The 23023-nt window shown below is 43.6% G+C and overlaps 1 protein-coding gene across 7 annotated transcripts in view; it reads right to left on the reverse strand.

The window, feature by feature from the left end:
- LOC138757881 (limbin-like) overlaps positions 1 to 23023 on the reverse strand; it is a 169849-nt gene that overhangs the window by 142199 nt on the left and 4627 nt on the right. For 4 of the 7 annotated variants that reach the window (XM_069925935.1, XM_069925937.1, XM_069925934.1 and 1 more), the window contains exons 3-5: positions 18610 to 18764; positions 15520 to 15585; positions 1065 to 1239 (exon numbers count right to left, since the gene is read on the reverse strand). In XM_069925935.1, coding sequence (XP_069782036.1) covers positions 1065 to 1239; positions 15520 to 15585; positions 18610 to 18764 — 396 coding nt within the window. Of the gene's footprint in view, positions 1 to 1064; positions 1240 to 15519; positions 15586 to 15737; positions 15771 to 16069; positions 16169 to 18609; positions 18765 to 23023 lie in introns of those variants that run through there. The other 3 variants (XM_069925938.1, XM_069925940.1, XM_069925941.1) reach the window with 3 other exon arrangements.

Consider the following 23023-nt stretch of genomic DNA (forward strand, 5'->3'; position numbering starts at 1 on the left):
TAATGATTGTCTATGCTAATATTATTGTATATTAAATGGTAAGTGTTTCTTTTCTTACTTTTGGGTGGGGGGAACATGGGGAGAAAAATATAAAAGTTTTTTGTAACATTGGCTTTGGATATTTGATTAATGTTTTATTCAGTTTTTCCTGCAATGATGCAAACAATGAAATAATTTTTTAAAATCCTTTTCTTCCCAAGGAAAGTAATTCCATATTTGTTTACAATATAACAGGAGGCCATATATCCTATTGTCAGTGCTGCAATCAGAGCAATCCCTACATATTTCCCGTAATTTATTCTCTCACCTGTGCCCATCAATACCTCTCTCCCAATTCTCCCACAAGCCTCTTTCAATCAAGATAACTGAGAGCATCAAATTAACATAACAAGGTGAATCTTAATTAACATTACCAACAAATTTCAGGGTGAACACAATCCACATATTCTCTCACTGCCCTCTTCAAAAGCTGGCAATATAGTAAACTGGCCACAGTCCAATGGATATTACTAATAAGTTTGCTGAAAATCAATCATACCAGCCCCAGTATTTCAGCCCAACAGTTGTTCAGGACAAGGCCCTGAATTGAACTACTTAATTGAAAACCTTTATTCCATCACAAGGTTAGTAATAGGGATATTCACTGATGATTTTGCGACGTTCTAATCGATCTGCATCTCTTCAGTAAATTAAACTGTCCACACCCACATGCAGCATTGACAACATTCAAGCATGAGCCAATATGTGGCAGTAACAAGAGTAAACATCCCAGGCAACAGCTATATTCAAAAAGAGAGAATCTAACCATGTTTGATATTAAATAGCATTACCATCACTGAGTACCCCACAACAACGTTCTGGGAGTTCCTATTGATCAGAAACTCAATTAGTGGGAATTCTGCCTTTTTCACAGGAAAAAGAATTTCAGGGTTGTATATGATCTCATGCAAGTACTCTGACAAACCTGAACACTGATATTTAGAAATTACCAGTTTATTTCAGTTCTCTTTTCACAGAGGTGACTTATAATTGAACAAATGAATGAACACAGAGGACTGCTGTACCTTGGAGAGATTCTTTAGTGTAAGTCTGGAATCCCAATTCAGTTTCATTTCCAATATTACTCAGAATATTTAGACCACTAATGGCATCCAGGATAGTCAGCTGAGAAATGTTAAATGGAGAGTGGACATTCAAGTTGCTTATCATCAGTTTCACCATCAATGTTTTTTCATTCACCTGAAAAAGAGAACAATTAGTGTATCTTATTTATCGCTAAGCCACTCAGCCAGGGTCCACTGATCAGTACCATGATCTCAGAATAATTCCTTGCCTCAATGGCACATTCAAACGGGAGGTGATGCTGGGGATGGGAATGTGGGAGAAGACCTGCTTTAGATTAGAGTTCAACACTCCATTCATATAGCTTTAGAATATCAAGAACGCTCAGGGCATCTTGTGTATTGGCAGGGCCTTACACACACGAACTCCACAAAAGTGGAGAGTTAAATCAGGAAAATCGGTCAGATTGTGAAGGGTATGGTTAAGGGAGACGTGCAAAAATGTGGCATTCAACATTAAAGATAAAAAGTTTCAATTTGTAAAGGATATGGGGCCCATTCATAGAATACTATCATGACTAGAACAATTAAGAATCTTGAATGTTTTGGAGATTCTCTCTCTGAAAGTCACTATCAGATCCACAATTTCCCTTTTTTTTAAAAAAAAAAGAGGTAACCTTGATTAGAAGGAGGTGGTAAATTAGATTCAGTTTTTAGGATTTTTTTCATTTGTTTTCTTTTTATTAATTTATTTGGTAAATATGGGTTTAACATGGTCATCACAGATTAATTCAATTACTTGTTTCTCATGTGGATCAAGAAACTCTCGAATGTAGTTCCATCAATTTTTTCTTTTATACTTGTATTTGAGATGACTTCTTATGTGTTTTCCTTAAAATTTTGTAAGTAAGGATACATGTTAAACCATAAAAAATTTTAAAAAGGAAAAATGTGGTATGCACTGGATAAGGAAGGTTAGTCCCAGTTTACTCGTACAGAAGCCACTTATTAATCTGTTTCTCTGGTCTTTCCTGAACCCCTCATGGGGCTGAATGCCAAAATAAAATACATGCAAGTGGGTGGCAAAGACCTTGCAGATCCAGCAGCTCTCCCATGCATCATATTTACCAAGACCATTCTGCTCAAAAAACCCTACAATTTAGACTAAATTACATAGCATACAGAAAAATTTCTAGGTTATACTACCAACACTTTTACTTTGGTCTCCAATGTAAAGAGATTGGTTAAACATTTTCTGACTTCCTCTTCCACTACATCCTTGATCCTTTTAATAAACTCTGTGCATAGCAGCCAGTTTTGAGAGGGGCTGGGTGCGTCAACCAGGAACTGTATTCTCAATGCAATTGCACAATGTTTGTATCAGCTGCAAATCCCTGGACACAATCCTTAACCAGCAAGACAGATCTCCTCTTCTATCAGGCCATTGTGTGCATCTGGTATCTCTAAGACTGTCCAACAAATATTAAGCATAATCTAACTGGAACTGTACCACAAGATTAAAGAAGGAAATAGACTGAAAAAATAAATTAGAATAGTTTAGTTACTTTCATTCTGAAGGTGCAGAGTTGGAAAACAAATAATATGAGACCAGTAACATTTCCTTCTGCAGGAGCTGCAGTGTTTAAATTCACGTTATAAAATGGATTCCTTATTTAGTGGTATACTGCACCATCTATTGATTAGATGGTGCAGTGTACAACTTATTGAAGTCACAAACTGTGACAGATTTCATCATGACTACCTAACTTTTCTTGTTCTGGATATTCAGAAAACAGAAAAATTTTCTTACCAATATGTACCTGAAATAAAAAAATACATTTATTTGAAAATATTGGCAAAACATCTTTCTCTCTGCTGAGGTGGCAAACCAATTACACAGATCTGGTTCATATAATTTTAGAAACAAAAATCTCAGATTAATTATGTACAAAGCCAATAATTTCTTATGCAAAAACTTGTCTGATCTGAACAAAGATTGTCGATGCTTAACACTTCTCCTATATCAGTAATACAGAGGGTCTGAGTATTTTAATTCATTGCAGTTTGATGGATCTGCCAGTGTACAAACTTGCTGCCACATTTTCCTCTGGCACATGCTGATCTAGATTCTTCACTTGAATACTTTAACATGTGTGGTAAAGCTGTGGCTTTAACATTCCCATGCAATCCCCTGCACTGAATTGTAATCAATTTTTCAAACTAAAAAGTGGTCAGTCAACATTTTGACTTCCAACCCAAAACATTGACTGATCTATTGAGTCCCTCCGACTACTCTTTGTTCACTCTGTGGTGATGCACGTTTGCCACATGCAGTCGGTGGGCCAACCGCAGCAAGGATAGTGGCATGAGACCATCTCTTCCAGTACAGACCAGAAGGTTGCGTACGTGCTTGCATCATCGGGATGCAAGTGCCAGTATGTTATGTGCGGTACTGAGGATGGGCTTAAAGGTTGCAGCACAGAATTCAAAATAAACCAGTTGTGATACTCGGTACCAGCCTGTTGTCTCAGTCTCTTCGCTGCGCTCACTCACAACACGCTACAACTCAACCAATGGTGCCCCAATAACACCTTTTTGTGGTGCGCTATCGAACAGAAGTGTTCTAAAGGCTTTATTCGACATAAATTTCCATAGATCTCGCTGTGAGAATGCTGTTGCTAGCTCTGAGATTGGCCTCGAAGGGCCAGATCTAGCTTATATCCCGGAGGGTGATTGGTAGCCAACTGGGTGGGACTTCATCCATTCAGGTCAGCTGAATGACAGCCAGCCAGGTGTTGCCTTGTCCTCCAGTGCTCTTCTGCAGGTACACAGGTTGCCCCCTGCAGTAGGCTAGTGGTGTATCACCACATTCACCCCCTTCTTTAAAATTGTCCCAGAGGGAGGGGGAGGTTACAGCCCATGAACTACCAGAGCTCCAAAATATATATACATTATTTACAAGTTTAGAAGGTCCATTGGCTGTTGGAGTCACTGGGACCAACACAGGGTTGGCTCCTGGTCACAGGTCGGCAAGGGTAAGTGGGAGCTGGGGGTGGGGGCCGGAGCGGCTGGCACGGTGCAGCACGGTGGGGTGGCCGGGGCAGCCAGGGTTGAGGTGTGTGTGATGCGTTGGATGGGTGGGGGGGGGCGGGTTCGTCCCAAATGGTTGGGTTCCCGGGGTGGTCTTGGGTGTCCCATAGCTGTCCGGAGTCAGGGAGTATGTCAGGCCAGCGTGGTCCTGGGATGGCAGATGCTGTTGTGCTGTGGTGGGTGCTCCTGCTGGTGCCAGGTCCCTCGTTGAGATGGTGTCCTCCCTGCCGCTGCCGAACCTAATGTAGGCGTAGTTATGGTTTGCGTGTAGGAGGAACACCTGCTCGACCAGGGGTTTGGCCTTGTGTGCCTGCAAGTGTCTACGCAGGAGCACCAGTCCCGGGGATGTGAGCCATGCTGGGAGTGATGTTGCGGTTGCCAATTTTCCGGGGAACGAAAACAGGCTTTCATGAGGGGTCTCGTTGGTACCCGTGCACAAGAGTGACCTGATGGCATGGATCTTGTTCTGGCAGTATTCTGCGGACCACCCCTTAGACTTAAGGGCCAAGAGGACTGCCTTCCAGAGTAACCCATTCTCGCGCTCCACCTGTCCATTACCTCTTGGGTTGTACTAGTCGTGCGATAGTCGCGATGCCCCTTGATGTCAGGTACTGGTATAGTTCCTCACTTATGAAACTAGACCCCCAGTCATTGTGGATGAATGTGGGGAGCCGGAAATGGTGAAGATCTGTATCAGTGTGCCCTGATGACATTGGCTGTGGTGGTGTCTGGGCATGGGATGGCAAAAGGGAAGCGGGAGTACTCGTCTATATCAAGTTGTGGCCTGGACCAGTGGGTGGACCTTGTCCAAGAAGTGAGGAACCCACTGCGAGAAATAAGAAAAAAGGCTGAGGCACCTGTGGAGGGTTTTGAGTGTGGGGGGAAGGGGCAGTTCCATTAATGAGTGCATCCATTCTGGATCCAGACCGATGACACCATGTGCCACGATGTGCCCCAGGACAGCAAGGTGGGTGGTGCTGAACATGCACTTCTCTTTATTGTAAGTGAGGTTCAGCTCCTCAGCCGTCTGGAGAAATTTCTCCAGGTTTGCGTCGTGACCACAGATGGTGACATTATCCAGGTATGGGAAAGTCGCCTTTAGCTTGTACCGGTCTACCAGGCGATCCATCTCCCGCTGGAAGACGGAGACCCCGTTCGTGACCCCAAATGGAACTCGGCGGAACTGGTAAAGGTGCCTGTCCACCTCGAATGCGGTGTAAGGCTTGTCCCGCAGGTAGACAGGGAGTTGGTGATAGGCCAACTTCAGGTCAATCGTGGAGAAGGCCTGGTAACAGGCTGTCTTGTTGGCCATGTTGGCTATCCTCGGTAAGGGATAGGCGTCCAGCTGGGTGTACCAGTTGATGGTCTGGCTGTAATCCATAACCATCCTTGGCTTGTTGCCCCCTTTGACCACCAGGACTTGGGCTCTTCATGGGCTGTTGCTGGGCTCTACGATGCCTTCCGCCAGAAGCCGCCTCACCTCTGCCCCGATGAAGTCTCTGTCCGCAGTGCAATAGTGCCTACTTCTGGCGGCTATCGGCTTGCAGTCTGGCGTGAGATGTGAGAAGAGGGTGGGAGGGGTGATGCACAGCGTGGAGAGGCCACAGGTTGGCCAGTGTGCTGTGGAGTGTGAGTGGGGGTAAGGCCCCCCCCCACGAAGGAGAGAGTGATGCTCTGCAGGTGGCATTGGAAGTTTAAACCCAGGAGGACTGGGGTGCAGAGTTTGGGCATGACCAGGAGCCTGAACCTGGTGTATGTCTTTTCCCCCTCCCCAACAGTCAGATTGGTCGAGCAGCGCTTGAGGGTATTAATAGTTGGGTCCTAGGCGGCGAATGTGATAGAGAAGGTGGTGGGGTGGATTTTGAGTTTTAGGGAGTGGGCCATGCTCGGGTGAATAAAGCTCTCGGTGCTACCATTGTTGATTAGGCACTTTGTTACCTGTCCATTGAATTTGATGTCCATCATGGAGCGCCTGAGGCCGTGAGAGATGCCCTGGTCAAAGTGGTGGCTGCTAGGACCATTTCGGGGTCCAAGTTGACATTCCCCGATGGCGGAGCCGAGTTGCAGCCGGCGGTGTCCTCTGCAGGTGTTGCAAGAGGTGAGTGTTGACTGGTGGTGCTCTCTGTAGGCTTGGGGTGTGGTGGGAGGTGATCGGCAGCATTCGGAGGTGCGGGGTGCATCAGTAAGGTGGTTTGGGTCAGTGCCCGTGTTGACCACATCGTCATCAGTACTGTGCTTGTTGTAGGTCTGGGAGGGCCTGGGTGGCAGTGGCACCTGCGCTTATCCAGCCCAAGATGGCGGTGCCGCGTGAGGGTGCGTGGGGGCGGCATGGCTGGCCTTCCTTCCCGGCTGTGCTGGTTGTGCCAGGGAAATGACATCACGCCGTCGGTGCTGGTAACGACATCGCAGGCGGCGGAAGTGACGTCACCCTGTGGACCTGAAGTGACACCATTGCAGTCCGCGGAAGTGGCGTCTTAGTGGGGCGTCACTGGCGAGGGCAATGGCTGGTCTGGGCGCAATCATTGCCGGCGAGGCCGGAAATAGCTGAGGGGGCAATGGCGTCGCCCAGCAATCATATGTGGCTGGGACTGGGAAGGAGGAGGGCAGGTCGTAGAGGACTGCTGAGCTGCTGAGAGGCTTTGAAAGACATACTTTAGCGAAGTGGCCTTTCTTGACACATCTTGAACAGTACTGATTTCTGGCTGGGTAGTTTTGGCGCGATTCACAATCTGACCCACAGTACTTATAAGGGCCCGGGGCACCCGCAGCAGCGATGTTCTTGTCCACCGTCTGGCTTTGGGCCACAGCTGCTGTCTGTGCTAACCACACGGAGGCCTGGGGAAGCCTGGAGTCGAAGGCTTCAGTGTGCATGACTGCTGTCTCCAGGGTTCGACATAACTCCACTGTTTTGGCCAGGGAGTAGATATTGTCCTCCAGCAGCTTCTGTCTAATGGCTCTCACGTAAAGACACCGGATGTAGGTGTCCCTGATCAACTTTTCGACCTCCCTTTCATTTACCCCAGGTTCTGCCAATCAGGCTAACTCACAAAGGGCTCCCAGGTAGGACTTGGCCATCTCTCCAGGCAGCTGGGCACGAATACTCAGAAGGTATCTTGCAAAGACCACGTTTGTGGGAGGTTATACATTGTCCCTAGGGTGTTCTTCGCTTCCGAGTACCCGGTGCAGTCTTTGAGGGCCTGGAAGGCTTGGGGACCCAGCTTTGAGTGGAGTAAAACGAACCCATTTCTGTTGGTCGGCGTGTGCCTCGATGATTGCTTCGACCATGTGTTTCCAGATTTCGAAGCGTGCCTCACTTCTGGGTGGCGTGGGTCGACTTCAAGGCTCCCGGCACTCAGGAGTTTTTCCATAGCAGCTTCAAATTTTATGTTGAATAAATTGTGGTGCGCTATCGAACAGAACCAAACACACAAAATAGTCTGTTCTACAGGCTTTATTCAACATAATCTTCCACAGATCTGACTGTGAGAATGTTGTTGCAAGCTCTGAGACTGGCCTCGAAGAGCCGGATCTAGCTTATATCCCGGAGGGTGATTGGCAGCCAACCAGGAGGGGCTTGGTCCATTTGGGTCGGCTGACTGACAGCCGGCCAGGTGTTGCCTTGTCCTCCAGTGCTCTTCTACAGGTACACAGGTTGCCCCCTGCAGTAGGGTAGTGGTGTATCACCACATTTTTATAAGCTCAAGATAACACAAGGCATTTACAGCAGTTCACTACTTTATAGTAATGAAGTATGTTGGGTCACTGTTGCAATTTAGAAAATGGAACAGGAGACCAGCTCTATAAGTCCTGTTGACTGAAGGATACATGATGGATAATTAGGGCCTTTTTTTGAAGTACTTGGTTGTTAACCTTTATTTTCTAACCAGCAGGAATGTAACAGAAGATAGTAGTTCAGACAGCAACCCCCCACCCCCCCAACCACTCCTTAAGCATTGCACTGAAGAATTACTCTAGAAGGGCATTGTTGTGGACAGGGTCTTGAACCCACAGCTCTCAGCTTCAGAGATGAGAATGTTACCACTGTATTATCAAAGGCATAGAAGGCATTGAATCTCTGAAAGTCTCTTCCCAAGAGGACTGCGAAGCCCAGATCCTTAAGTATACTTAAGGTGGGCTTAGATAAAGAAGAGGTACAAGGACTGCTTAAATAAATCTCTTGGTGCCTGCCACATTGACCACCGCCAGTAGGCTGATATTGCCTCCAACCGTGCATCTTGGCGCCTCACAGTTCGGCGGGCGGCAACCTTCTTTGAAGAAGACCGCAAAGCCCACCTCACTGACAAAAGACAAAGGAGGAAAAACCCAACTCCCAACCCCAACCCACCAATTTTCCCTTGCAACTGCTGCAACCGTGCCTGCCTGTCCCGCATCGGACTTGTCAGTCACCAACGAGCCTGCAGCAGACGTGGACATACCCCTCCATAAATCTTCGTCCGTGAAGCCAAGCCAAAGAAGAAGAGATAATTATTTGAAAGATATTGAAGGTGATGGGGAACTGGCACAGAAGAGCTGAGGCCAGCGTAGATCAGCCATGATCACTATAAACAGTGGGGCAGGCCTGATTGGCCTACCAGTATACTCTGCTCTTCTTTCAATGCTAATAATTAGAGTACGCCTTCCAGAATGTGGGCTGCTACTGGGATGCTCTGATTTACCAGGATGGAAAAAACTCTTGAGGAGGAAGATCTACCTCCACAGCTCACAAGCAAAACCTTTGCCTCCTGCCTTCAAAGTGAGGTGCAAACCTGGGATGGTCTCTCAACTTGCTGTACACCAGCACTCAATAATGCCCAAAAACAACATAAGAAAATTGGAGTAAGAGTAGGCCGCTCAAACCTGTCCTGCCATTCAATATGATTACTTCTGATCTGCTTCAGGCCCCATCACTTCAATACCAATGTCCTACAGTTTTCATATTACTGATGTTTCAAGCATTTTCCTCCTTCCCCTTTAATGTTCTGGCCGACAAAATCCTCTAGGGTAGAGAATTCCAGAGTCACCACCTTCTGGGAGAAGTTCGTTCACATCATACCTTTAAATTACCTCCCCCTAATCTTGTAGCTATGCCCAATTCTGGCATCACATCTACCCTGTCATGCCCCAATAGGATCTTGTGTTTCAATAACATTTGCCTTAATTTTCTGAACTCCAAATCATGAAGATCTAATTTCTTTTGCCATTAGTGACATAACAAACATCTCAAAGGGGACTAAAGAGCCACGAAGGAGGAGGTGGCCAAAGTTGACTGGAAAGATGCCCCAACAGTGATGAGAGTGGAACAACAATGGCAGGTATTTCTAGGAATACAGAAGATGCAGGATCAGTTCATTCCCAAGAGGAAGAAAGATTCTAAGAGCAGTAAGGGGAGACCATGACTGACAAGGGAAGTCAAGGACAGTATAAAAATAAAAGTACAACAGCAGCAAAGGTAAGTGAGAAGCCCGAGGATCGGGATATTTTTAAAGAGCAACAGAAGATAACTAAGAAGGCAATGTGGGGAGAAAAGATGAGGTATGAAGGTAAGCCAGCCAAGAACATCAAGGAGGATAGTAAAAGTTGCTTTAGTTAGGTGAAGAGGAAAACATTAGATAAGATCAAAGTTAGTCCCTTAAAGACAGAAATGGGTGAAATTATTATGGGAATCAAAGAAAAGGCAGACAAATTGAACAGGTACTTTGGATCTATCTTCACTAGGGAAGGCACAAACTATCTCCCAGATGTAATAGTGGACAGAGAACCTAGGGTAATGGAGGAACTGAAGGAAATTCATGTTAGGAAGAAAATGGTGTTGGGTCAACCAGTGGTTCTCAACCTTTTTCTTTCTACTCACATACCACCTCAAGCAATCCCTTACTAATCACAAAGCACTGATAGCACAGGGATTACTTGAAGTGGTATGTGAATGGAAAGAAAAAGGTTGAGAACCACTGGGGTAGATTGATGGGAGTGAAGGCTGATTAAAACCCCAGGAACTGATGGTCTGCATCCCAGGCTATTTAAGGAGGTGATTCTAGAAATCGTTAATGCATTGGTAATCATTTTCCAATTTTCTATAGATTCAGGATCAGTTCCTCTGGATTGGAGCATAGCTAATGTTATCCCACTTTTTAAGAAAGTAGGGAGAGAGAAAACAGGCTTGACATCTGTGGTGGGAAAGATGCTGGAGTCAATTATAAAAGATGAAATAACAGCACGTTTGGATAGCAGTAACAGGATTGGTCTGAGTCAATATGGATTTACAAATGGGAAATTATGCTTGACTAATCTTCTGGAATTTTTTGAGGATGTAACTATGAAAATGGACAAAGGAGAGCCAGTGGACGTAGTGTACCTGGACTTTTAAAAAGTCTTTGATAATGTCCCTCATCAGAGCCTGGTGGGCAAAATTAGAGCACATGGTATTAGGGGTAGGGTACTGACATGGATAGAAAATTGGTTGGCAGACAGGAAATAAAGAGTAGGGATTAACGGGTCCCTTTCAGAATGACAGGCAATGACATGTGGGGTACCACAAGGCTCAGTGCTGGGACCGCAGCTATTTACAATAGACATTAATTATTCAGATGAAAGAATTAAAAGTAACATTAGCAAATTTGCAGATGACACAAAGCTGGGTAGCAGTGTGAAATGAGAGGAAGATGTTATGAGAATGCAGGGGGACTTGGACAGATTGGGTGAGTGGGCAGATGCATGGCAGATGCAGTTTAATGTGGATAAATTTGAGGTTATTCACTTTGATGGCAAGAACGGGAAGGCTGATTACTATCTGAATGGTGTCAAGGTAGGAAAAAGGAAAGTACCACAAGATCTAGGTGTCCCTGTTCATCAGTCACTGAAAGTAAGCATGCAGGTACAACAGGCAGTTGAAGAAAGCTAATAGCATGTTGGCCTTCATAACAAGATGAGTTGAGCATAGGAGCATAGATGTGCTTCTGCAATTGTACAGGGCCCTAGGTGTCCCCACCTGGAGTATTGTATGCAGTTCTGGTCTCTAAATTTGAAGAAGGACATTCTTGCTATTGAGGGAGTTCAGTGTAGGTTCATAAAGTTGATTCTCAGAATAGCGGGACTGTTACATGCTGAAAGAGTGACTGGACTTTAGATGTGTGGAATTTAGAAGGATGAGAGGGGATCTGATTGAAACATATGATTATTAAAGTATTGGACACACTAGAGGCAGGAAACATGTTCCTGATGTTGGGGGAGCCCAGAGCCAGAGGCCATAGTTTAAGAATAAGGGGTAGGCCATTTAACAGAGTTGGGTAAAAACTTTTTCACCCAGAGAATTATGGATCTATGGAATGCTCTACCTCAGAAGGCAGTGGAGGCCAATTTTCTGGATGCTTTCAAGAGTTAGATAGAGCTCTTAAAGATAAGAGTCAAAGGATATAGGGAGACATCAGGAACAGGGAACTGATTGTGGATGATCAGCCATGATCACAGTGAATGGTAGTGCTGGCTCGAAAGGCCGAATGGCCCACCTCTGCACCTATTGTCACCCCAGGCATTAACTGAGTGAATCTCTTTGGGATTTCGTCCAGTGCCAGTTTATTCTTGCTAAAAATAAGGATTCCAAAAACAATGCACAGTTCTCCAGGGTGGCCACACCCATATCTTTTTTCATTTTCAATGTAATTTGGAGATACAGCACAGCAACAGACCCTTCTAGCCCACAAATCCCAAATCAACTCATGTGTCCAATTAACTTACTAATGCATATATTTTAGGAGGAATCCTGTGCACCTGGAAGAAATCCATGCAGACATAGGATGAATGTACAAACTACTTACTGCTAACCACTACACTAACCATGCTGCCCACTCTTCCATAATTGTAACAATACATCCCTGTTTCTAAACTCCAACCCGCTTACAATAAAGGCCAATCAGCTATTTCCCCTCCTAACCACTTGTTGCACGGCTAACATTTTTGTGAATCATGCAAAAGAAAAACTGGATCCCTTGGTACTTTACTCATCTGTAACTTATGTCCATTTAGATTATAGTCTGCCTTTAGATTCCTCTTACAGAAGCGTATAACCTCACACTATCTCAAATAATCTTATTTGACAAGTTTTCCCCCACTCACTCAGCCTCTCCATATTCAGTTACCAAGTCCGAATATCTTCAATGCAGCATGCCACCCACCTTCCATTCCTTAGGGAAACTCAGTTACCTTGTCCTCTACCTCCTTCCTGCAGTTTCTTAGTACATCATAAATAGTTGAGGGTCATGAACTGATCCTCAGGGCATGAAAAAACCCCTTTATTCTAACTCTCTCTTCAATGCAAAATCTACATAAATGCCGGTTAACTCTCACTCCCACATATTCTGACACAATGGCAGGGACAGCTTATGCATTTGCTAAAATTATTTGAATGAGTAATATTTGACTCAGGCACCAGGAAGACAAAAAGACCCATCATCAAGCCCGAAGACACCTGAGATTTTCTGATCTCAGAAACTAAGCAGGCTCAGGCCTAGTCAGTACTTGTGGCGTGCAGGACGGGGGGGGGGGGGGGGGGGGGGAGGGGGGAAGGTGGGACACTGCCTAGGAACACCTGGTACTGTAGGTTTCTGTGAGGGACGCTGAACGAAGGGGCAACTCTCTGTTTGCCTTAGGGTAGACAAAAGTTGAAGAATTTCATGTATGTTACATTTTAAGTACAGTATTACATGACAATAATGGAACCTTTAAGTTTACTCCAGCTTTACTTATGTTTTGGGTGCAATTCAATTGTTTGGGAACAATTTGTCACAGCTGCATTATAAGAAAGGCCTCAAGAGGGCAGTAGAGAACAACAATTGTTCATACACAAAATTAAAAACAAAACACCTTCAGCACTTTCAATTGGACATTTGTATTCCAATACATGCAGCTTTTTCTCTCTCTTTCTCTGAATGACCTTAAAGCACAATTCCTCAGACAGAATTCATAGGTAACTTGTTTTACTCCTCTCAAATTTGCCAAAGGCACCATGGTCATCGGCAGAATTAGAGGGCAATGAGGAAGCATACAGGAGTGAGAAAGATCAGCTAGTTGAATGTTGTCTCAACAAAAACCTTGCACTCAACAAGAGCAAAACTAAGGAACATGGGAGAGGGAAATCAGGAGAACATGAACCAGTCCTCATCTATGGGTCAGCAGTGGAAAGGGTTAAGAACTTCAAATTCCTGGGGGGGGGGGGGGATCAACATCTCTGAAGATCTATCCTGGGGTCCCTATGCTGATCCGACCATGAAGGCGGCTCACCAGCATCTATACGTCACCAAAGTCTCTTCCAAATGACTACAGTTGTACCATGGAGAACATTCCAACCGGTTGTATCACTGTGTGGTACAGATGTACCAATGCACATGACAGGAAAATAACCACAGAGGTATGAACTTGGTCAGTGCCATCATGGGTCCCAGCTTTCACTCCTTTAAGGACATCTACAAGAGACAGTGTCTCAGCAAAGCAGCCACACTATCCTCAAGGACCCTCACCAGCCAGGCCATGCCCTCTTCTCACTGTTACCATCAGAAAGGAGGTACAGGAGCCTGAAGTCAAAAACCCAACAGTACAAAAACAGCTTCTTTCTGTGTCATCAGATTTCTGATTAGACAATGAACAACAAATACTACTTTTGCACTAATAGATTTGTAAAATTTAATTTCTAACTAGTTTGCACCTGCGATGCTGCCACAAAACAACAAATTTTGTAACATGTTCATGATAATAAATTCTGATTCTGAAGTCTTCATCTATCGTATGTCCATCAACAATGCAAATGACTCATAAGACATTTTATATCATCATTAGTGTTGAATCCAATGTTCCTCTCATGCAAGAGTATTACAAAACCAGTCCAATAAAACCTTAGCATACCCCACCTGTACGCTAATTTGGCTATTTTCTGAGTGTAACTGCAAATCTTGCAAAAATGAAATTTCAAATGCAAGAACAGAGCACTACTTTAGAAAATATCACATAGTTCTTTCCAAATCCCAGGAGCTACATCATCACATGTCAAACATTCACACTTGTAAAATCATTGAATTGTTATTAGCAAATGTGAACTATAAATTCCTCTTTCCTGATCAAATGCCATGCCACACCCCAACATCGGAGAACAAAAGAGATCTTCCAACAAAGCATTTGTAGTTCTGCCAGGATTTGCCTGTGCTGTGCCAGGGAAATCCCAAATCTAGCACTTGCTTGAGTTTATGCTGGCAGATCTGCTCCAGTGGACTGCCATGAATACAACATGGGAGCTAATTTCTACACAAGTCCCAGCTCTTCCCAGTTGAGAATGTAATTGCGAAGGTTTGTAAATTTGTGGAGGACACAAAACTTGTTGGGTCATTGAAGAAGGTTATTTAAGATTACAACAGGATTTAGTTCAACTGGGTTCTCTAGTGTCTTACCAAGACTGGAGGGCTGGATAGGCTGAGGTTGAATAGGCTGGGGCTATTTTTCCCTGAATGGCTGCAGTCATTTTCCCTAGGTAGGGGAGTCTCAAACAAGAAGGCAAAGGTGGGGGGAGGGAATATTTCAATTGAACCTGAGAGGCAAACTTTTCAGGAACAAGCTGCTGAAGGAAGAAGACCAGGTACACATACAAAAAATGTTTAAACAGATACAGGTAGAGGAAAGGTTTAGAGGTATATAGTCCAATCACTGGAAAATGGGACTGGGTCAAGAAGACAACTTGGTCAGTCAGATTAATTGGGCTGAAAGGCAGTTTCATGCTCTATCTAATGCTATGACTTTGATATCCATTAAAATTAACATAAGAGACCAATTCTGGTGAATGGAAGTGAACATATTTATTTAATTTAGTTTGTTAATTTAAGTTTACTTGCATAATTTTCAAATGTGTAGGAGTGTTTCTTACAATTTTAATGTTTTTTAAAAAATGTATTATTTTACTTTTATTTTGTCATTTATTTTTAAAAATGTGGACACTTTGACATTCATGAACATTCAATCTCAGTGGCAGCTTTGACAGCTGGTGAGCCTGGGGACAGAGTCTCATCTGCTGTCAAAGCCATTCAATGGACTGAGTTGAGTGTATGAACAGAGAGCTCCAAACTGCCCTGTGCAGGGCAGTCACCCAGTGGAAGGGAGCTCTGGCACTATGCTGTTTGGAACAGTGGAGGCCAAGAACAGTCTGGACAATAAAAACCTCCCACAATGACATAATTTCAGATGGAATACATTTCTCATCTGTTAACTACTAATTTTTGACGATTGCAAGTATTTTATTCATAATGGAGAGAGAATCCTGCAAATAAATATATATGCTGGTACCGCCATAGCTGGCAGTTCTCACAAGGGATTATACTTGGGAGAGGTAGCTTACCTCTGCACATTTCTGAAAAGTCAAGTTGAAAGCTGATGATCCTGGAATCTTCCTTCTGTTTTCATACTGTTCAACATATAAGATGCAAATTCACAGTGAGGATTAGCACATAAATTCACCAAAATAAAAAAGAGTGAAATACTGAAAATGCTCAGCTGGTCAGCCAGCATTAGAAGGAGAAACATTTAATATTTCAATTTGATGGCCTTCTCTCTCACCACAGATGCTGTCTGACCTGATGACTATTTTCAGCATTTTCTGTTTTACAGTTCAGATTTTTAGTCTCTGCGATCCCTGGGTTACGAGGAGGTAGGATTCCTAGAAAACAGTCCACATCATAGTTTTCCAATAGCATCAGCACTTGTCAAGGCATTTAAAAAAATGTTTACTTCCTTCACATAATTTCAGTCTGAGTTAATTTTATTTTCCAACTCTTTTTTTGAGTTGTGTTTTGTGAATTCTATAAGGGTAAATTTCTGTTACTCGAACGACCATAAAGTTGGGTCACCTTTTAAATACATCTTTATATAACAATTTCAAAACAACGTACCATTCCATCTTCAAGTCTGTGGGAGGGGGCTCAGTCTCTTTTATATGTGGGATGATTCGGCATTGGGGCGCTCCCAGTAACAGCAGCCAGCATAGGCACAGAATCAAAGATTACAAACTTGAGGAGTGCAGGTTGAGACATCAGGAATTGTTTCCTGTAGTTCAAGCCGCATGAGATAATAGAACAAAGAAAATCTCATAACTGAATGAAACTGCAACAAAATGAAGCAACAAGCATTTATTCTTTTCGTCTTACACAATTTAATCCTCCTTATGTTACTGCATAGCAAAATATTCCTTGCAGCTGAAGTCAGGTGCATCATCGAAGCGCAAAGAATGCGTGCTGTGCGCAAGGCCCAAGCAGCATCCACTGCCACGACAGCACCCACCCACTTGTGTCCCACATGTGGGCGAGCCTTCAGAGCCCAGATTAGCCTCATCAGTCACCTCCGGACCACCAGCCACCAATCTTCCATTTGACTTTGAAGCCATGGTCATCTTTGACTACGAAGGACGAACAACAACACTGGTAACCAACATTCCATTTGTTCTTTGGGCTTCACCTTCTTCAGGATTTATTATTAAACAAAAGGTTATTAAACAAAAGTAATTACTTGCCATCTCTGAAACATGTCAAAGGCTGCCCAGAATACATTTTTAATGATATTATGTGTACAAATAATCAGCGTGTGATAAAGCAATTGAATACTGTCTTTCTGTTCCACTCTATTAAATATTACACAGCAAATTATATTTACAAAGCCATCTGTTAAGTCATCTTTTAACAGCAAAGGAATTCTTTGGGCTGCCTCTACATGCAGTCTAACAATAAATAAATGAATTATTCTGTAACATTTGCAAATTCTAAGGAATTTAATCCTGATTAAAATACAATTTAACTAACATGTTTATACAGTTCTCATGAGCAATTGTTGACTTGAAACACTTTCCATAGATGCAATCTGACCTGCATTAATTTTTCAAAGTTTAAATTCAATTCAATGGCAAGTTCCATTGACTATTTTTAATACAATCACAAAGAATTCAACTGATACTTATTTTTATCAATCACCATAAAAACACATTATCTATACAATATTACATTACTGGTTGTGGGGATTTGCATCTGCAGATCATCTTGCCACACTCCCTACATGAACACAAACTCTGCACTATTAAAAGAATGATCAGAATCCATGCACAATCCTCCCTCCCAACCAGTCTCACAACTTTGCTGCAAAAGGTGAATCAGAATACAAATCTGATGCCCTGGTGGAAGAACCAGTCATAGAAACATCAAGGGCACTGTCTCATCAACTCCATCAAAGTATTCATTGCTCCATCAAACTCATCTACTGCATCATATATGTTCAACAGCATCATAAAAGACCCCCATCACCCTGGTCACATTATCTTCTTGCTGCTGCCTTTAAGCACGACCTCCAGTTTCAAGACAACTAATTTTTTCAACAGCCATCTGGCTCTTGACCCTCCCCACATCACCCAAAGCATATCACTACTGCAACACCACCAAAGATCTGACTGCTCCACTACACAATGTTTTTTTACATGACTGGCTAACTGTAAATATTTATTATTTAATTTCTTTTCCTTTTACGTTTATCTTCCTGTATTTCATGTTTTTAATGATACTTAATTTGCAGTAGTGTGTTTTACATAACTGGGATTCTATTGCAAGTCACACTTTCATTGAATCTGTACATTGAACATATTCAGATGCCTAACCTTTTATCCAAGATCGTTAGGACCAGACACCTGCCGCTGTTGGGAATCTTCTGCAGTTTGATTTTCATTACTTTAACCCCGCCTGAGTTGCGCTGCCGTCTTCACCCCCCATCTGAGACACCCTGCCATCTCTCTCCCTCCCCCGAGTCGCGCTGCCATCTCCTCTCCCTCACCTGCTGAGTCACGCTGCTCTCTTCCCCCTCATCCATCCGAGTTGCTTTGCCATCTCTCTTCCCTCCCTCATCACCCAAGTCACGCTGCCGCCTCTCTTCCCCAGCCCATCTGAGTCAAGCTGCAGTCTCCCTCCCCCTCACTCACCCAAGTCGCGCTGCCATCTCACCCCCTCACCCGACCAAGTCATGCTGCCATCTCTCTCTCTCTATGCCCCCCCCTTCCCGCTATACCAGCGCCAGGAGAACGGCCCCCTTCTCAGTTCACCTGTGCTGGCACTGATACTGTTATTTCAGTTGTACATGGTCACTGCTGGCCAACTGAAAACGCTGCAAAGCTGGACAGGCATCAGTATATGCGATTCGGAGGTGCTTATACAGTAGTGAAACATGACGGGATACACAGAAGTTGAGGAAGGGTCGCATCAGGTCATGTTTGGTGTCAAACACTATCTTTGATAAGTTGATGTCATCTACTGAAAAAAAAGTGCCGGCTTTTGGAGGTTGCCAGTTTTCGGAATTCCACACAAAAGGTTAGGCACCTGTATTACAATAAACTCATATTCATTCATTCTCTGAACACTGGTAGATTTTCAATCCATTTATATAATATTGCTGCACAAACCTTCAACATGGACTGTGGAAATTTTCTTTTCCTTGGAGACTCAAATGACTTGCTCCACGTCACAAGTGAGAAGAAGACTGATTGGCCCCATGTGCCGCCCGAGGCTGCCGAAGAAAGAGGGGGATCCTGGTGCTCCTGAGACAAAACCCCTAACTCTGCAATGGGACAAATACATTAGTTGATGCAAAATGCATTGTTCCATCAGCAGATTTCGATTCCCCAAACATTACTGGATAATTTAATCTGCATAAATGCCATTAAATTGATATGCTAGAATTTGCTAATGACATTCCCAGTACAGCTGTGGTTTCTGTTCAAAATTTGTGTTCAAGGAAGGCCAACAAATGCCTATAGATTGGGTAAGAAATAGTATTTGATAATGATAATTTCAAAACTAGTTTACAGTTCTCAATCCTGTGAAATCAAAACTCTTCCCCAAGTATAGAACTGTACTCTGGACATGTGGCCAGAAGCACAGGCAGAAATTTATAGTGATCTTTCAAACAGCATTAGTAGCTCCACTGTCTAAAACTGCTGACGTCAGGCTAATCGATCTACAATTTCCTTTCTGCTGTCTCCCTCTCTTCCGGAATAGTAGTGACTTGTGCGATTTTCCAGTCCTCCGGAGTCATACCAAAATCTATTGATTCTTGAAAGATCATTACTAATATCTCAACAATCTACTGCTACTTTTTTCTGAACCTGAGGGTGCAATTCATCTGGTCCAGGAGACAAATGCACCCTTAGACCCTTCAGCTTTCTGAGCACCCTCCCATTTGAAATAGTAACTGCACTCACTTCTCTTCCCAGCTACCCATCTACATCTGGCACACTGCTATCATCTCCCACAGTAAAGACTGATGCAAAATACTAATTTAGTTCCTCTGCCATCTCCTTGTCTCCCATTATTATTTCTTCAACCTCATTTTCTAGTGGTCCCCAACAATGAAGACGCTGTTTACATCCGGTACCGCACGGATGGCAGTCTCTTCAATCTGAGGCGCCTGCAAGCTCACACCAAGACACAAGAGAAACTTGTCCGTGAACTACTCTTTGCAGATGATGCCGCTCTAGTTGCCCATTCAGAGCCAGCTCTTCAGCGCTTGACGTCCTGCTTTGCGGAAACTGCCAAAATGTTTGGCCTGGAAGTCAGCCTGAAGAAAACTGAGGTCCTCCATCAGCCAGCTCCCCACCATGACTACCAGCCCCCCCACATCTCCATCGGGCACACAAAACTCAAAACGGTCAACCAGTTTACGTATCTCGGCTGCACCATTTCATCAGATGCAAGGATCGACAATGAGATAGACAACAGACTCGCCAAGGCAAATAGCGCCTTTGGAAGACTACACAAAAGAGTCTGGAAAAACAACCAACTGAAAAACCTCACAAAGATAAGCGTATACAGAGCCGTTGTCATACCCACACTCCTGTTCGGCTCCGAATCATGGGTCCTCTACCGGCACCACCTACGGCTCCTAGAACGCTTCCACCAGCGTTGTCTCCGCTCCATCCTCAACATCCATTGGAGCGCTCACACCCCTAACGTCGAGGTACTCGAGATGGCAGAGGTCGACAGCATCGAGTCCACGCTGCTGAAGATCCAGCTGCGCTGGATGGGTCACGTCTCCAGAATGGAGGACCATCGCCTTCCCAAGATCGTATTATATGGCGAGCTCTCCACTGGCCACCGTGACAGAGGTGCACCAAAGAAAAGGTACAAGGACTGCCTAAAGAAATCTCTTGGTGCCTGCCACATTGACCACCGCCAGTGGGCTGATAACGCCTCAAACCGTGCATCTTGGCGCCTCACAGTTTGGCGGGCAGCAGCCTCCTTTGAAGAAGACCGCAGAGCCCACCTCACTGACAAAAGGCAAAGGAGGAAAAACCCAACACCCAACCCCAACCAACCAATTTTCCCTTGCAACCGCTGCAATCGTGTCTGCCTGTCCCGCATCGGACTGGTCAGCCACAAACGAGCCTGCAGCTGACGTGGACTTTTTACCCCCTCCATAAATCTTCGTCCGCGAAGCCAAGCCAAAGTAATATCTACTCTCACCTCTCTTTTACTCTTTGTATATCCACCAAGTGAAATAATCTCAAAGGAATTCACCTTTAACTCATTTAAGGTTTTTATTGTTCAATCCAACCTAAGATATAGGAATATTTTGACAAATAAAGATCATTTGTAAGTACAGCCAACACAGCAATATTCATGATGTACAGACTGGAACAATGCAAGCATGGCACCATACTTAAATCAATAATCTCAATAACTTATTTTTTTTATTGAAAAGGATTTCTGTCATAATTAGAGTGTGTAATTTAATACTAAGATTACTGACTAAACTTTATTCTTCTTGTGAGTACAAACATATTTAAACTTACACACTGAATTTCCTGGATAGATGCAGCAGTACTAGAATTTACTGTGAAATAACATTGAGATCAAGTGCAGTGGACATAGTTACCAATCAAGCCCAGTAGTAATTGGATCAGAAGTTGAAAAGGCAATATTTGTCAGAAATGTCTTGAAGAGTTTTTTTGTATTGAGGATTGATTCGTGTTCATTTTCCTTCTGGGCAGAGTTACAACTTCCAGATAATTGCACAGGGAGAATTCACTTAATTACTTATATACAGCACTGATGATGTATCTGTGATTGTCACCTCATTCTTTCCAAAGTATGATATTACAGTCACCTCTAATTTTTTTACTCAATTACTCTCTGGACATAATGCTCTTCTTAAGAAAATTATAGTGTCAGGGTGAACAGAGGATGTTCTAGAATTCAAATCCACAGAGGCTCCCCATGTTATGAAAGATTGGATGAATAGAAATCTGACTTCACACAATCTAATGCAATTTTTTAAAACATTTTTCAAGACAGGAAATCTAATCATCTTCAGATGTTATGGATTAAGGACAGAAACTGAACGCACACACTAATGGCATGGTGAAGAAAGCACCTCTACTTCCTCAGGTGTTTGCGGAGGTTTGGTAGGTCACCAGAAACCCTGGAAAATTTCTACAGATGTGTGGTGGAAAGTGTACTAACCAGCTGCATCATGGTCTGGTACAGGGACACCAATAGCCCTGAGCATTAAACCCTCCAAAAGGTACAGGACAGCCTGGGGTAATCACAGGCAAAACCCTCCCCACTATTGATACATCTACAGGGAACGCTGCAGTTGGAGAGCAGCAGCAATCATCAAGGATCCACACCACCCAGCACACGCTCTGTTCTCGTGCTATCATCAGGAAAGAGGTCTAGGTGCCACAAGACTCGCACCTCCAGATTCAGGAACAGCTGCTCCCCCTCCACTGTCAGACTCCTCAACGACAAACTCAATCGGATGTACAGTTTGTTTACATTCATTATCTGTTTACAGTTCTTTATTTGTTTACATGTATATGCTGTGTACAGTTTATTTGCACTACCAATAAGTGGTAATTCTGTCCTGCCCACAGAAAAAAAAATCTCAGAGTTGTATGTGATGTCATACATGTACTCTGACAATAAATCTGAAGTCTGAAAAAGTGATCAAACATCAAAAAACAACGTTGACTGCAGTAGTCAAATACAATTCCTTTAATGAGGCATTAATACTGCACATGTTGGAATCTGTCCAAAAAAATAAACCACAGGAGGAATTCAGTGGGTTGAACAGCATCTGTGGGGTGAAAAGAGTAGGTGACATTTTGAATCAAGACCCTGCTGAGTGGAGAGGGAAGATAACCGGTATTAAGCATTGTAAGAACACAGCAGAAAGCCACTTAAGGGATCTGCTTCAGAAACTGACATGGCATATCTTCTCTGTTGATACTTGCCACACACTTTAAAAAGGTACAATAAATACAAAAGATTTATATTTAATATTCAGTCACCACAGTGCAAGAAAAAAAGAGTGATGTTACAATAGCAAAGACCATCATTTTTGTGATGTTGCATCGCCAATTAATTCAAGTTACTTTGTTGTCATGCAATGATCAAAAAATTGTTTTGTGAATAGTCCAGCTAAACAACTCAGGCACAGTGCAGAGTTCAAGAGTGAGCGAGAACAGTTGTTACAAAACAAAGGCAGAGGCATACACAGAGAAAAACCTGGTTGACTCCCTCCCTGCTTGCAAAACCACATGAACCTCTTAGAACAGCAAACAGCACTCCCAGACAGCCTGCGGCTCTGAACCTACTCTGTTGCTTTTCAAAACAACAAAGCCTGACAGCCATTTGCAAGAAACTTTCTAGAACCCAGAAGTGTTGGTTTTCAGGCTTTTGTACTTTCTGCCTGAAGGCAGCAGTGAGTAGCACTTCACATTGATGTCTTGACAGACTCCATCTTCCTATTGTGACAGAATATGTTGTGTTTTATATTGTATATAGTTATGATTTTGGAAGATAAATTGTGGCAGG

This window comes from Narcine bancroftii, chromosome 3, assembly GCF_036971445.1.
Source record: "Narcine bancroftii isolate sNarBan1 chromosome 3, sNarBan1.hap1, whole genome shotgun sequence".
Lineage (NCBI taxonomy): Eukaryota > Metazoa > Chordata > Chondrichthyes > Torpediniformes > Narcinidae > Narcine > Narcine bancroftii.